The following is a 17,757-nucleotide window of genomic DNA, read 5'->3' as shown; positions in this document are numbered from 1 at the left end:
TAATAATAATAATAATAATAATAATAATAATAATAATAATAATAATAATAATAATAATAATAATAATAATAATAAAATAATAATAATAATAATAATTTAAAAACAAAATAATGGAAAAATGTTTTTGACGAGTGACCCAAATTAAGCGGGTCAGAGGTTGCGACTTGCCAGGGGTTGCGACCTCAACCCAGTCACATGACCACTGACCGAGATTTCGCTCAATGCTCGTTCATCGTGCCACCACGAATCGAGTCCGGTCTTGACGGAAATTTTTACATTGGCCTTCGAAAGACAAGACTTGGAAAGTAAAATTAGGTGAGTCAGGTTTTTTAAATTTACTTGCATGAAACAATCAATCACTCAGGTGTTTCTGAAAATGATCGTAACTCCTTCATTATAAAGATCTTAGGCTTCATTTGTTTGATTTTACCCGAAACATTAGAATACTCGAAAATGTCAACAAAACTCAGCTGACCAGTCTTGGACTTGGAGATTTCTGTGTTGTGGTTTAGAGTTAGAGCTCAGGTATCCGATAGAGGTACTTGCAAGACTGTTCGGGATGTGGGAATTCTATTCTAGATAGATAGCATCTTTTTGCAAAAATCATTATGATAATTATTCTCTCCATTGCATGCACTTGTCTATGAACTATTGCATCAGTGTGCCATTCTCAACGACCCCCCCCCCCCCCCAACCCCCTTACATGTTTCGAGTCACATACTCAAATTAATCATAGAATTTGAATATACATACCATAGACTTGGAATTGTGTGTCTATTTTTTTTACTTTTTACGCTTCCTGTTATTAGTTATGCTATACACAGCTTGGACTTGGTCTAGTCTAGATAGAAGAAGTATCCCTTGCCTTAGCCTAAGTAGCTTAGTGTTGTTGCAGAGGTTAGGATTCAGCCTTAAACTTAAAGTTTAAGTTTAAATTTAAATTTAAGCATTAATATTTGTTGACCTCAGACTTTCAGTTATCTCTCTCTCTCTCTCTCTCTCTCTCTCTCTCTCTCTCTCTCTCTCTCTCTCTCTCTCTCTCTCTCTCTCTCTCTCTCTCTCTCTCTCTCTCTCTCTCTCTGTGTCAATTTTCCGTGTCGATTTTTAACCGAATTCAGTTTGTTATAAACCCATGGTATATTTTCCAACCACCCTTTAAGTCCTGCTCTTAGCGGCACATAATTGAGTCCTTGGAAAAGGCTCCTTACTCACATCTCTCACTGTATTCAGATGTAAAATGAGTACCGCATTGTCTAATTCAGATAAAAAATGATAATTATAACAGGCCTTATGTCTTGTCCTGTTTTATGTTAAATGTTGCTGTTAGCTTGGGATTCCATGTACAGCGATTTGAGCATTTTTAGTGGATTTTGTGCTATATCAATCTGGTTTTTATTTTATTAAATTCTTTATTTAGGAAATGTATTCTAGAATCAAAACAAAGAAAACCAAAATATCAACATTCAATTTTTTGGGGTTTGTTTTCTCTCTATCTGACATAATGACTATAAACCATTTAATTTATATATTACTATATTTCTATATTAATAATCCCCCCCCCCCCCCTTTCTTTTGATCTAGATGATTATACATTTAGTAAATTTTTTTTTTTTTTATTATGTAAAGCGCCGCAGAGCACGATTAATGTGGATGTTTAGGTGCTATATAAATTCATTATTTACTATTTACTACTATTTACTATTTACTATTATATAGGTATCCTTATTAAAAGGAAATTTCCATTTTAATATAAAGCTGTATTTCATTTCATTTTCGATTCACTACAGATTGGATCAAAATTGCCCTCTGTTGTTTATAACCATGGTCGTCTATTCTTGTCACTGCCTGAATATTCAACTATTTGCAGAGCCTCCCTCGCACCATTTACATCCAGGTTTGTAAAAAAAAAGAGAAAAATTAAAGAAAGGGAATTTCTGATACGCTGTCGTCTACCTCACCAAATTTACAGTTAATTTGGAAGCTGTGTCATTTTCTCTTATTTTTCTAGCCAACGCATTTATTTTGTCACCTGTTTCAAAGGCTGAGTCTACACAAATTTTTTTCTTTCTTTTATTCTAAGTTAAATTAGAGTAACATTTTCCGAAGGCTGTGTGGACTTGTGGTATGACACTTGCTTTCGGATTGAAAGGTCCTGGGTTTGAGCCTTGCTTGGCACATAGTTGAGTCCTTGGAAAAGGCACTTTACTCACATTCTCTCACCATATTTAGGTGTAAAACCAGTGTCTGGCTGTTAACAGCGTTGTCGGACTCGATTAGTGGTGGCACAGTGAACGAGCAAGTTGCTGTTGGTCAGGGATCCTTTGTAAAGCGCTTTGAGCGCGTTTAGTGGATATTACACTATATAACAGCTCGAGGTTTGTTTTTTTCCCTCCATTTATTTTTATTTGACTTAAAAAAAAAACCCACTGTTTTCAAATGCTGTAACTAAAGATGGAATATACGTCTTATTGTCACAAAGTGGTAAGAAGTTGGATAATTTAGATAAGCCGAAAAAATGAATTTGAATTTAAAATTACCAAAATTGTGAAGTTATAGTTTTGGTTAAAATGATTATCCCAAATTTAAAAAAAAAATGTTTTAAAAAATTTACGCTGTCTCATATTTTATACAATAGATTAAATTTCTCGCATCAAAATCAACCTGGCATTATATTGTATTGTCGAATTTGGTCACATTTTGTATGGATTCTCATGGAAACTCATTGAAATCAACTATTTCTGAGAATAGTTGAAACAATAGCAAAATCTATTGTCTCCATCAGTTTTTCTGATATTACTGATATAATGTACTAAAATTATCACTTTTCTTTAGATTATGAACTGAAAGATTTGTGGAATGTTTAAATGTGAGAGTTCCTCAACAAAAATTATATCTTTAGAATGAATAAGATTAATACTCTTTCCTGAACAGTATTATATATATGAGATCTAATGACATTTAATTTACAGGGAATGCTATTTTATTTGCCTGTGGCTGTTTTTATACATTTTATTGAAACAACTTATTGGAGAATTTATGCCATATTCAATGTTAGATTAGGCTAAGGTCACAGATATAATTATTTGCCAGAGAGGGCATCGGCCACATTACTCTATTTGCAACAACTTATGATACAATACTGTGACTAATATTTTTTTTTTTTAATATATATAAATACTGCAATTTAAACTTGTTATCAGTCAGTTGCTTTGTTATCATTTGAAAATGCAAATTGTCTGCAGTATATATATTATTTCCAATTTAATGCAGTTGAAAGTCAAAAGAAAAAAAAACCCAAAAAACAAACAAACCTACTACTGTCCACTCCAGATAATTGCAACTTGGTTAATCACAGCTTTCAGTTAATCAAAACGGAATTAATTCTATATAAAAGTCACTGGTTAATTGCAACAAATTTTCGACCTCAGCATTTGGCAACTTCAAGAAATCAATCGAACAAAATCTCATGATTAGCTTTCATCTTGGGTGAAATTATGACATGTTGAAGAATCGAGAGTGGGTGAGGTTTAATGTTACAGTAGTGTGTCACCACTCTATTAGAGACAAAAAAGGGTGGGGCTTTGCAGTATGGGATTGTGCGGTCATCTGAGACCATTAGATAGGAGGCCTGGGCATAGTCTAGACAACAGGTAGACAATGACAGTTGTAAAGAGAGACTGAGCGATATCCTTGTTATGGGATTGACAACTGTGCATTGTGACCTATGGGTTCAGACAACAGGTAAACAATGACAGTTGTGAAGAGAGACTGAGCAATATCCTTTGTTTTGGGATTGATAACTGTGCATTGTGACCAATGGGTTTGGTGAGAGCTTATTCTCTCTCATCACGGCTCATCTCTTTGACTCTTACAAAAGAGTGAAAGTTAAATCTAATCTGAATATGTCATCTGGCATCAAAGCTTCTTTTGCTTGTCAAATTCTATACAGGGCTGCCATGTGGTTTTTGTTTCAATTGAATTGCTCAGTCTTTGGTAGACTAAGAACAATATTTACAACAACTGGTTTGAGTTTACCATATGATATGAAACTGATAAGTGATCAAATCAAAATTGCTAAAAAAAAAACTTACAACAAGCGGTGGTTAAAACAGCGTCCTATCATTTTATCTGAAATCGACCAAAGATGCAGCAGCTTGGGAAAAAAAAAACAAACAAACATGAAGACTAAGAAAACCCATGGCTTCCCCTAAATAGAGCAATGATATCGCATAACAGAAAAAAAAAGACAGGAGAGCTATCAAATGAAGAGCTCTTAGGAGAGGAAATGTTACAATAGTGGACTGGAAACTCAACTTCGTTAAATCACATTTTCGATGATCTCAAGGTGTTGCGATTATCCGGAGTGGACTGTATATATATATATATATATATATATATACATATATATATATGACTGCATTCATATAAACCACTGTTCTTTTCAATTTTTTTGCTCAGAGAATCTTGCATCTTGTCCCTTGGGTTCTGATATCGAATTGGTGGAACTTGTTGACCAGGGATTCCAATGTGTGAGTGACAAATGGTTATAATAATTGTTGTTGAGTAAATAACCCGAGATATATCCTCCTAGATGCAGTCAAGATTGGTGACCCCCTTCCCCCCATTCTTTTATTTATTTTTTTTTACAGTTCAAGAATGACATCGTTGATATGCTCATCTAATTGTGCCAGTTTTGTTTTGTTTTTTTTTTTTTTTTAATTTTACTTTAAAAAGGGATTTACAAACTTAAGACTTTAATCCAGTGATTTTTAGCCTTTTTTTATCTTCAGATATATTGTAGTCCCGTCTTGTTAAAATATTGTCATCATTTTTATCTCATTATTGGATCTTGTAGAGCCAGAAATGCCTAGTGCACCGTACGAAAACTGGCCCTTGGACGGTGTATGTATGTGTCCTTTGCAAAAGACCTACCCACGCTGTGGACCAAGATGCTGACATTGTGGCAGTCAGCACCAGCATGAAGGTTTGTTTGTAAATCGTCTACATTCAGTCCATCTGTCGTTGAAGACCGATTTAGACTTTTATAAAAACAGGCAGACGATTAGGAATTCTGTTACTAAAGTAGAAGATGATTATAAAAGCAGATTTGGAAGTGGACAGTGAATGTCGTGCTTCCTGTTTATGGTAAATTTTAGATTATATTAAAACTTGTCTTCAAATTTAAGATGCGTCACGTTTTGTTAGTTCGTTGTTGAAGCAACCGTTTCTAATTATGCTGAAACTGCATATTTTTAGGGATTTTATTTGTATGTACCAAATTACTGGAAATAACTAGTTTCATTAATCATAATATATTAGCATTCTAAAATTGATGAATGAATCATTGATGTTGCATGAGATACAGGCAAAAGCAGAATTGAAGACATATAGCTGTGTGTTTTGGGGTTTTTTTTGTTTACTACGTGGTCAGATGTTAACTGCAATTAAAATTTTGTTGGTTATCATCGACAAATGAAAGGAAACAGTACATGTCAATATTTCTTTTGGTAGTATAATTTTTCAAAGACCCTTTTTTTCTAAATCATTTTTCAGAAGGGGAAGTCGGCAATAGACAACATGCGTCAAAGCGAAGACTTTTCTCCTGCTTTCGGGCTGCTCCTAAACCAGCCAGATGAAAAATGCACGACTGCAGGTTGGTGTCATGTGATGCTTTTGTTTATTATTAAGGAATAGCTATTTTTTTTCAGTCATTTTTTTTTTTCTTTTCTCCCAGGCTTAAATAATCCCCCTCTCCCTAAATAACGTGAGCATTTATACAGTGCAATATCCACTTAATGTTAAAGTGCTCAAAAGTGCTTTTTACATGGTCTCTAACCAACAGTAAAAAATAATCTGATACAGATCTGTGTGCTGGTGGTAAACTTGGGGCGGGTATGCCTCATCGACGGTTATATTCAGTCTTAGTCGACTGGTTTGTATTAAGCACTGCTGATGGTTTTCCTCAGATCCCCGGAAATCTGCGATTTTTGAGTCAGGGGAGGAATTTCCTCTTTTTTAAAAAGTTATATCTCCCTCAATCAGCTGTACTGGCAGTAAGATATTTTATCTGTGGTGGAACAAATAGATGCAGTTTCCCACTCTCTTGAAGTTAGCTAGAGTATCAGTGATAGTTTATCATCTCAATTGCTCTAAAAATGTGTGTGCGTGTGTGGTGGGGGGGAGGGAGGGGGGGGGGGATGCTGTAAAAATGGGGCTTAATCAGGCAATCATTCAAAATTTACCTCCCTTTTAAGTTTTTGACACCATCAGCACTGATTAAGGAGAGGTAGAAACACTGAATAAGAACACAGTTTGCAAAAGCACTTGAGTATTTTCATGAGAATTCCTAAGTATTTTCAGAGGTGTCTTGGCCGACTCAAAATATCAAATGAGTGTCTGTACCTGAGTTTGATTTTGACAATATGATTGACTTAAATTATTATTTTTTTTCTTTAATTGAACATTTGCATTTCAGACATGGAAAGCCAATCATATGACTCGATGCAGAAGCAGCTGGGGGAACTCCAAACGGTATTATCAGGGTTTCTGAGGAGGGAAGAGGACGCGATGGAACGAAGAATAAGGTCGGTTAGTCCCAGTCAGTTTTGACATTTCTATTTTGTATCCAATTTTACTTTTTCAACTCATAATGATAAATATTTTAATTAATTTGTTTTGTTTTTTTCTTAGAATTTTCATTAAATAAAAATCAAAACAAACCAGAACATCTATTATTATTATTATTATTATTATTATTTTATTATTATTTTTTTTTAATGAAAGCATAGAGTTTGTTTGGTATTTACTTAAACCTTTAAAGCAGTTGGCCGCTATGGATTCAATTTTGACATCAGTCATAGAGCCAGCTTGAGATGACAAGTGACAAATTTAATCAAATGTCCACAGTATGGGGATTAAAACAAAACATGTGTTACGCATTATAGGTCAAAATGATACTAGGATGCTGGAAGTTGCGGACTGTAAAAAGTAATAAACAAAAAATGAATGTAACAGCTTTAAAAAAAAAGAACAAAATACCAAACACATGGGATGTTTCGGGCTCAAAACCCTTCTTCAGCTAACAACAAAAAAACAATAAATACATTACTAAATTCCCGATAGACGACAGATATTTTTTTAGGTTCTCTCTGTAGAAAAATCTTGGAAAGTAAACAAAAAAAAATAAAGGCATTCGATATGTGACTAAGGAGTTGCAAATTGAGCGGAATTAAAACAATGTATAGAATTTTGATGTGCAAAAGTATTATATTATTGTAATAGAATCTGTGTAAAAAAACAAACAACTGCCCCTCAATCTCATTTTTAAAAAACCCAACCCTTTCCCCCCCCCCCTAAAAAAAAACAAAACAAACAAACTAGCTTATAATTATTGTTTACTTTTCGTTTCCAATTTTGTTTGTTTTCAGGAAATACGAAGAAGAGCAAAGAGCCAAGTTTGATTCCTTGAGGGAGAAGTGTCAGGGGGAAAAGACGAAATTAACCAGGTTAGCCGTCTTTGTTTTTCATTTTATTCCTCATGCTGTTATTATTATTTTTTTTTATTATGATTATACTGATGATGATTATTATTATTATTATTGTTGCTACTATTATTATTATTATTATTATTATTATTATTATTATTATTATTGTTATTATTATTATTATTATTATTATCATTTGTATTATTTAATGAGGAAAAAAGTGAGTTTTTGTATAGCATAATATTCACTGAATGCTTTTCAATGTCGTGTAGGACGAAACACGATTTCTGAAAGGCATTATTAAAAATATGCCAGTCAGCTTAAATTGACATTATATAGGCTTATTTAGAAATTTGGATCATCTGTTTGGTATAGCTACATTTTGGATTATTATTATTTTTTCTTTTTCATTCATTGATTATTAAATTATGTTTTATTTTATTTACAGTCTCCTTTTCAGTTCTTTGGAAGACCCGAATAGTAACAATGTCAGCCCGAAACATTCTACCTCTGGAGAACAGAATTCTAGTCCAATACACATGAGGAGACAACATGGTAAAGTCCTTTTTGTCGTTTTTTTTTTTTTTTTTTTGTTGTTTTTTAAAATTTACCACAGAACCCATTAGCTTTATGGGGGTTCTAGTTGATATAGGAGAAAACTCAGTTTTTTTCGGACATATTATGACGAAGCCCATGCACGCTGATGAAAGATGTGATGCAGGGGAAAATGGAGGGCACACGAAGAAGGGGAAGACCTAGGTCTAGTTATATAAAAAAAACAAAAACATCCTAGAATAGACAGAGATGAATGTTAGAGAATTATATGATACCGTCAACAGACGAAGAGAATGGTTGGACTTTTGTCATCACCAAGTGCAGGCAGCCAACGTCAATGAGGACGACGCTGGATAGTGAGTGAGTGAGTTGATAGAGCACTCGCATTACAAGAAAAGGGGTCCGAGATCGATCAAAGGTTCAGTCAAGATTTTTTTTTCTGACCCAGCAGTGATTGCGTCCGTAGCTAGGTCTGTTAGATCTGATGGAAAGTACTTTGCGATAGACTAGCATCCTATCCAAAGGGTAGCAAGCGATTGCTATTGTCCAGTTTTTTTCAAGCTACAGAAACTGGGATAAACCCACGGCTGCATGGGCCTGGTGGCTCTGAAGGTTTACCCATTAGCTTTATTGATAGAGAGTGCTACTCACTAGCAATAATAACTCACGATCACTCCCACAATATTATGTTCCAGTATACTACAGGAGTCACCTATAGTTTTGGAATATCTAATTCTAGTTTGAAAATAATTATAATATCGCCTTATGGGCGTCATGTCTTGTCCTAACTGTTAAATGTTGCTGTCCCTTGTAAAGCACTTTGAGCACATTTAGTGGATATTGCATTATATAAAAGCTCGATTTAAAAAAAAATTTTGAAGTACATAATGTCTTTTTAATGGAGGTAGCACTCCGAAGGGGATCTGTCCATTTGGTTGCATAAATTTTTGCTTCCTTAATTGGATTCAATAGTCTGATGTCACGTCGCCCAGCAATGACGGCCATCCTGGTTCTAAACAAAGAAAATCGGTACTTTTTATTCTTCATATGTCTTGTGATCAGAATGTTTAAAAGTCAAAACATGATCAGATTTTTTTTTTTTTTTTCTTCTGGATATTATTTTATGCTCGTCTGGGAAAAATTTCATACGGGCGTCGGCCATTGTTTCGATAGTTTAGAGCCAGTGTTACTAAGTTACCATGCATCATTACGAGGGAAGTGACGTTACGACTGTTGAAGCGTATTGGCAGCCCTGTGAAAGTCTCGTGTCTTTTGGACATGAGGTTCTTGTAAAAGAGTACCCGAGCACAAGGATAACGCAGATATCAGCCATGTTGAACTGGAATAAACAAGAGTATTAATGCTATTTTTCTCTACATTCAGCTCCCGTAAGCCAAACGAGAAGTGCGGGTGTTGCCGAGATGATGTCTGAGAAGAGACACAGTCGACCTTTGTCCAGTGGGTCAAGTCATCGCAGGAGTAGGGACAGTCGAGATTTGAGTCCAGATGGTAAGAATTACACCAGGTTATTCTTTGCATCTCCTATTTTATAAGTAAAACTTATGATTCCTAAGTCAAATTTTCTTTCGTGCATTCTCCTCCTTCTGTGTGGAATTGCACTTTCAGCAGATGCCAGACACTGCAATTCCCTGTCCTCCTTTAAAGCCTCTTTGAAGACAGATTACTTCCTTTCAGTTTCCTGTGTGTGATATATATGATCACATGAGTGTGTGTGTATATATATATATATATATATATATATATATATATATATATATATATATATATATATATATATATATATATATATATCTGTCTTTGTATAGCGCTTCCAAGCACATTTGGTGAAAAGAGGCGTAATAGAAATTATTATTATTGTTATTATTATTATTATTATTATTATTTAATAGCAGAATGAAATCTATTGCATTAATCATTTAAATATCTGAATCTAGATCACACAGTATAAAAAGAAAAAACCCAAAAAATAAATCTTTTCATTGATCTAGTATTTAGTCTAAATATTGACAATATTATTTTTCCTTTAGACGTGTTTGCCATGGATGACTTTGAAACGTCTTTGGACGTTGAGAATGACAACAGCCCTGCTAGTCCCAGGTTGAATAACAGTCCACGGCAGAGCAGATCATCGGGTAGGGTAATGTGTTGTTGATGGTATTACTCTCTTACTTAGGCTGGGTGGGGATCCTGACATCCCATAGTGGGCAGGGAGGTACTTGCTGTGTCCTCAATCCTCCTATACATGTTTTCCAACATGATTTCTGTCTTTGTCTTGGAATGAGATTACTTGGTTTTGTCCTGCCGCATGGCCCTGGCTGGGAGGGAAACAGTCAAATGTATAGTTAGTTTTTGGGAGATGATATTTTTTTACTTGTAAATCATCTTTCTGTTCTGCACTGTATTGTTTTGTTTATGTATTATATATGGTTTGTAAAACATTTGAGTGTATTCCTCTTAGTTGGGACCTGTGCTTGTGTCTGGATGAGACTTTTAGATGATCTCAAACTAAGTACACTGATAGTGTGCTCTTGGAATCTACATCTGTTCCCTATTTGAACCAATTCTCCTTTGTCTGCCTTATTCTTGGATGCTTTAATTGTAATTCCAGAACTTTTTACTATCCCATTTTCTTCCTTTTTACTGGCGCTGATATGACCTAAATGTGTTTCAAGCGCCGTAAAACCCTTAAAAAAACCCCCCCAAAAAAACCACTTAGGCCGCCCCTTGGGGTAACCACAAGTCTTCGCCATTCTGTCCTGTCCTCCATAAGCGTACGCAGCTCCCGGGTGTTGTCCATCTAGCAGACAGTCAATGTATGATTTATTCTTCCTGCCTCTGCTTGTGGTTCTCTCAGGTGGTTCTTATAGCACAAGATTGCTTGCAATCTCCTCCTTGTGTCTCCAGCAGTGCCCCACAAGTCTCAGTCTACTCTTTTGTATCTTCGAGGTCACTGTAGAGCTCTTCGTTTGATATGTGCTCTTTCCAACTTACATTGAAGGCCATCCGCAGTATACGGGTGTAACAGCCGTCCAAACAAAAGCCCTTGAGAAGCAACTGGACGGCTTGATGGTATTGTCATTTCTAATTGAGGGACCTTTTGCTTTTCGGTCCAATGTCTTTCTTGCGATAATGTTATGTAGAGGCCTTTTTCAGTTGTTCCGTTGTGTCATAGAAAAAACAACCGATGAACTGATTTCAACACCACAAGTAAACATCCAATTGCACCTCAGCACCTTAATACACATGATAACATTCAAAAGCTAAGAAAACTTGCACTGGACAGAAATTTATTGAAACGAATTACTAGCTGGATACTAAAAAAACAGACTGACACACACGAAGTAACGGCGGGTGGTTGGATGGGAGCATCACCCTTGAATCGTATACCTATGATGTTCGCATGGGTGTACGATCCGATAGTGATGTCGTTTCTTCTCTTTACTAGCCTATCCTGCTTCTTTGGTTTGTGATTGTATTTTTGACAGGGATATTTTTTTTCCTGTAAATCCTCTGCCTGTTTGTTCTTGGTTATTTATAATTTAGCTTATGATATCTTTAGGTTATGATTTTGATTGAAATTTGTACTATTTTTGTTAGATTGCTTGTTTTTTTGTTTCAGCGGTCTCTCATATAACCTCAATTGTGTTGGAAGAGACCTAAAGCAACAAACAAACAAACAAAACACGAAGTAACGCACACATTCACGGCAAGCATCCATAGAGACGTCACAGCCATATTCATTCATTCATTCATTCGTTCATTGTGTCATTGTGCTCTGGAGTGTGTTTAGGGAGGGGTTAGAGGGAGATTTTTCTGAGGCCTTGTCACTTCTACGGTTCAAAATTAAGTGACGAGTTTGGTTTCTATGGGTGATGTGATCACATAATGCAGACCTGCCTACTTGAAATTGGAAAAAATTGTAGTTTTCAGGGGTAATATCATATTTGACGTTATCACTACCATTAAAAATGACCAATTTCTGTTTAAATTCATTAACCCTCTCCTTACCAACTATAGGAAAATCGTTACATTCGTTACGATACAACCAACATTTTTCTTATTCAAGTTTATTTAGTACCTTAAGCCTTATCAAATTTAAAGAAAATGAACAGTGTGTTGTAGAGCATGTTTTGCTAAAGAAATTATGTATGGCAAGAACTTACTGCTATTGTGTTTGAGTTATAAAAAATCTATTTTTGTGTTATTGGGTGTGAGGTTTTGGGGAAAATCCTGAAAACGGCTGGTAAGGAGAGGGTTAATACCCTGTTCAGTGCTGTGTGGTGGGGAAATAATGAAACCGTAGTGAAACTTGATAGAGGTGTCTACATGGTCTATATAAATGATAATGTTTAATTAATGTGTGGTCTAGTGGTATGACACTAGCTTTCGGATCGGAAGGTCCTGGGTTCGAGCCTCGCGCTCGGCGCATAGTTGAGTCCCTGGAAAAGCTCTTTACTCACTTTCTCTCACCATACTCAGATATAAAATGAGTACCTGGCCGTTAACAGTGTTGTGTTTGTCCGAAAAATTGTAATATCGCCAAACAGGCGGCATGTCCCGTCTTCCATGTTAAATGTTGCTGTTGACCAGAGACCCCTTGTAAAGTGCTTTGAGCACATTTAGTGGATATTGCGCTATATAAAGCTCAATATAAATTTAAATTTTATTCCCACATTGAATCAACCTGCTCCTTCTCCACCACCATCTCCCCCCCCCCCCCCCCCCCCCCCCTTCCCCCTTCTAGGCTCTTATTCCAGTCTTGATCATCGGTTGAGGCAGCAGGAGGACAGAAACAATTCAAACGTTGTTCAGACGACGGCCAACCGTCGATCCAGAGGCCGGGATATCGCAACCATTCCCCTGGTGGAGGGAAGCTCCAATCCTTCTGCCATGGGCGGCAATGTCCTATCCTCTTCCTTACCCATCTCGATGCCAGTTGCTGCAAGGAATCTCCGAAACAACTCAAATGTTGAGGATGATATTGACGAGGTAATTTTGTTAGTCTTTTTTTTTTTTCCTTTGTTCTTTGTTCTTTGTTTTGTTTTGTTTCGTGCGGCTATGTGGTCTAGTGGTATGACACTTGCCTTCAGATTGGAAGGTCCTGGGTTTGAGTCCTGAGCTGTGCATAGTTCAGTCCTTGGAAAAGGCTATTTACTCACATTCTCTCACCGCACTCAGGTGTTTAAAAAGTACCTGGTCGTTAGCAGCGCTGCTAAAAAAAAATAAATATGATATTGCCTAACCGGCCTCATGTCTCATCCTACTTGTTTAATGTTGCTTTTGGCTGGAGACTCCTTGTAAAGTGCTTTGAGCACATTAAACGTACATTGTGCTATATAAATGTTCAATTGTTTTTTTCTTCATTTACGTGGTCGCTGGTTCGGATAAGTCATTTAAAGGTATTCCTGTTTTGGAAATTATTTTCAAGTGCGAGGAATCTGGGATGGGCCTTTTAAACTACCATGGTGGATGGATAGTCATTATTACTAATGTCTTCAATTCTCTTTATCTGTTTTCTTTTTCCATGTTTCTTTGTCTTTATTCTGGATTAGCATTGTTTGTTGCAGGGATCCTTAGCTGAGAGGGAGACAGTTGGATGTATGGTTCCGTTTTTTTTAATAGATGATATTTTTTCCTGCTAAATCATCTCCTCTGTTATGTACTATTTTCGTTTTTATTTTTGAATCTATATTTTGTATACAGTTGTGTGTATCCTTCATAGTGGGAACCTTTGCTTGTGCCTGGATGGGACTTTTTGGTAATGCCAAAATAGGCACATTCTCGTGGAATCTTATACTCCTGATTTGAACCAGTGCCTTTGGTTTATATAATATTCTTTCAGGTTTATTTTGTACATCACAATATTTGAAGAAAAAATCTTTGTTATATTATTTAAAAGAACTCAAAACTTGTTTTGTTGCTCAAAATTGTGTATAGTATGTGCCTATCACTTCAGATTTTGAATTTAAAAAGTCAATTTTTATGTTTTGTTGGCATGACATTTCAGTAAAAGTCTTGAATATAGTCTATGAAGGGAGAGTTGAATATGGCAATACTGAAGAAATGTGGTCTAGTGGTATGACACTCGCTTTCGGTTCGAGTCTTGTGCTCAGCACATAGTTGAGTCCTTGAAACATGCTCTTTACTCACATTTTCTCACCATACTCAGGTGTAAAATGAGTACCTGGCCGTTAACAGCGTTGTCTTTGTCCGAAAAATTGTAATATCACATAACAGGTGTCATGTCCCGTCCTACATGTTAAATGTTGCTGTTGGCCAGGGACCCCTTGTAAAGCAGTTTGAGCACATTTAGTGGATATTGCGCTATATAAAGCTCAATTTAAAAAATAATGATTTATTTTTAAGACATGTATCTTTATTGGTTTTTTTTTTTTGTCTTCATTCTAACAGGAATCAACTGACTTCGATGACATCCCTCGTCATATGCAAGCATTATCAGAAAGCATCCAGGAAAGAGACAGGTATATCTTTGGCGACCGTCCTAGACAGCGAGTCAACACCGGTGATTTCTCCCAGATAAACTGGCGCTAGCATAAGGGAGTTGCCTGTCCTTTATATTTGTTGTAAATAGATTATTCAGCTCTTCATCACCGACGTTAATCATTGGTTTATTGACCATTTTAAAAAGTAATTTTAGGAGAGTTATATGAACCTGAATATATTTGTGTTGAATATAATATTTGTAGGATTAAGTTTAATGATATTCATTCCAGTGATTAATCTTTGCGATCTTGAAACAATCATAAAACAAGATTTTCATGATCCAATTATTAGCTGTCGTTTTATATAATTATAAATGAAGTAAGAGGTGTTCTCCTCTTGCTTTAGTGTGAAATAGAGTAATTATTTCAGTTTTATGAAATTTGTTAATATATCATATTTGAGTTATTACCGATTAGTTTCACATTTGTGAAGAACTTATTCTCTTCTTAGGTCGCAGGGAATTTTCAATCATTTTTACTTCATCATACGCATATCTCTTAATCAAATAATTTCATTTCAAATTCAGAAGATGAAAGTTGAGCAGTTGTCTGATAATCGAAAGCTTGCTTTAAAGTAGGACATTTAGATATATAAATTTCGGATATTTTTATTTTCATTTTTAATGGTACAAGAAGATTGTTTTTGATATTTACAAATACTTGACTTGAAGTAATTGTGATAAATATTAACAATATTTGAAAAACAAAATTATCTTTGAAGTGTTTCTAGAGGCCAGAATTTATCTGTTTTATCAGAAGAGTTTATGAATTCAGCCATTCTTCCGTCATCTTCAAAGATTTAAAAAATCAAGCAACGTTACTTTATGTGATAATAAACATTGTTTGTTCATCTGTGACCCATCAGCTCAAAGGGGTATTATGTCGGAGTCATCATCATAGCTTGTCGCTCCAACACCAAACCCACTCCACAGCATCTGGGGAGTGAACTCTTAGATCATGATCATTGCAACTGGGCCCGTTCTGGCATTCTCTAAGGATGTGCTCAGTCGTCTGCTCTGGGCATCGACATGTACACAAAGTGGTCTTGTGGTGATTTTGCTGGTAAATTTTGAATTTATAGTAAAAAATATGAAACTCGCTCAGACATTTAAAAATTATTTTTTATCACCACCAAGAGAGAATATAAATTCATAACAAAAATCTAAATAGTCAATTGTCATATAGGGATGCTTTTTCCCCCATCTAAATCTGGATGACCAGGTTTTAAAAATTCTTCTAGTTGACATTGGTCAGTATTGGTGAGTTGATTTTTTGGGGTTCTTTTTTAGATGGAAGCATCTATTGTTTAAAGGCAATGGTGAAGGGGAAGCTAGATGGATATGTATCCTTTTCTATGAATTAAGGGTGATTCTGTTTAATGCTTTGCATGGAATATTTTCATATTGACAAATGACAACAACAACAACAAAAAAATGATCTGTAGTTTTAATCATTTCGTATTTCTTCAATTATGACTTGTTTCATATGCAAAATAACATTGGGAATGAAGAATTGGATTGTGTGTGTATATATATATATATATATATATATATATATATATATATATATATATATATATATATATATATGTGTGTGTGTGTGTGTATATATATATATATATATATATATATATGTTACAGTGAATGACAAAATCAGTCGAATGGTGAAAAGGTTTGAACTGAGATATTGCCATTTTTGTTAGGTCAATGTTGATCCAAAATAAGTTCTTGTCATAAATGATTAAATCAACCCTTTTTGTATATCTTCGGGAAATATCAAAGATTTATTTCACTTCTAAATATTTTTTACAACTAGTCAAGTTGAAAAAGTATGAAATTTGAGAAAAGTTGCTGGGTACCTTCCCCATTTTTCTGACCATAACTTCAAATAAAGATTAAGATACTTCGGTGAGAATATTCTTTCAGAAGATGCAAATCCAAAATTTTCACTTTCCGACCGATTATGTCATGCACCAACCACACACACACACACACACACACACACATATATATATATATATATATATATATATATATATATATATATATGTGTGTGTATATAATATTTTCACAAAATTCTGATTTAAAATTTGTTTTGTTCTTGCAAGAAGAATGCCGATAAATTGTTTTTTATTTGACTGTTTTGATGTTATAAATAACAATGTGAAATTGAATGTAAGCTTCAATTTAATATACGAAAACAGATAATGTGGACGTTTCAGATTTCACCTTTATCAACATAACAGGATGCATGAAACACTACAGATGAATGAGATAATGTGATTGTGCTGTTGTTAACAATGTCGCTATACTAAGTACACTGATGGTGTATTCTTGGAATCTACATCTGTTCCCTTAATTTGAACTAATTCCTCTTTGTCTTTCTTTTTCTTGGGTACTATTATTATTATAATTCCAGAACTTTTTACTATCCCATTTTCTTCCTTTTTACTGGCGCTGATATAACATAAATGTGTTGCAAGCTCATTAAAACCCTTAAAAACGTAAAACAAAAAACATGTGATGATATAAAAACAATAAGTGTGTTATTCCTGATCTGTGTTACTGTGTTCCTTTCAAATATGTGACTTCTGTGGTGGATGATTTGATTGGATAAGAGGAGGAGGAGATGTGTATATGTGAACGAGTATTTGTAGAGGTTGGAAGGAATGGAACTCTCAAATAATGATGAAAATAATTAAAATTAGTGTCGAGAGTGATATGTGTGTGTGTGTGTTTGTTGGGGGGAGGGGGGGGGGGATCTTTTCAACTCCTTTCAGCCAAATTCACTTCAATGTCTATTTTGCTATATGTTTTTTCTCTGCTTCCTGAGCACCTAGCATTTAGACTGATCCATTATTGTTGTATATTATTATTATTAATATTATTATTATTATTATTATTATTATTACCATATAGTTATAAGGGCATTATTATATATGTTTAAAATTGTGACTGTTCTATATTTGTGATCCATCATGCCATTATGGTAATAGGTTGGCGTCACCCAGGTGAATAGAAATGGATTTTGTGTTTAAATGTGACCCATCATCTCAAAATAGTATTATGCCGGGTTGAACCAGATGGCTAAAAAGTCAAATTAGAGCTAGGCTTATCAACATTCTGAATTCCTGGTATTCAGCACACTAAATTAAACATACAAACTCAACACAAGTTTAAATTTTGTCTATAAAT

At 34.9% G+C, this 17,757-nt stretch overlaps 1 protein-coding gene across 1 annotated transcript; it reads left to right on the top strand.

The window, feature by feature from the left end:
* Positions 1-218: 218 nt before the first annotated feature.
* LOC144978030 (uncharacterized) lies at positions 219-15,724 on the top strand. Its single transcript, XM_078923506.1, has 12 exons — positions 219-315; positions 1,788-1,894; positions 4,459-4,529; positions 4,856-4,984; positions 5,554-5,653; positions 6,476-6,584; positions 7,428-7,505; positions 7,933-8,039; positions 9,423-9,548; positions 10,088-10,192; positions 12,805-13,049; positions 14,472-15,724. The coding sequence occupies exons 2-12, from the start codon at positions 1,822-1,824 to the stop codon at positions 14,610-14,612; spliced, it is 1,284 nt and encodes a 427-aa protein (XP_078779632.1). The 5' UTR covers positions 219-315; positions 1,788-1,821; the 3' UTR covers positions 14,613-15,724.
* Positions 15,725-17,757: the final 2,033 nt, after the last annotated feature.

Source organism: Berghia stephanieae, chromosome 8 (genome assembly GCF_034508935.2).
Source record: "Berghia stephanieae isolate SIO BIC M18660-M18661 chromosome 8, UCSD_Bste_1.3, whole genome shotgun sequence".
Taxonomy (NCBI): Eukaryota; Metazoa; Mollusca; class Gastropoda; order Nudibranchia; family Aeolidiidae; genus Berghia; species Berghia stephanieae.
The sequence above is the reverse complement of the archived record's forward strand: the minus strand, read 5'-3'. Positions and strand labels throughout refer to the sequence as shown.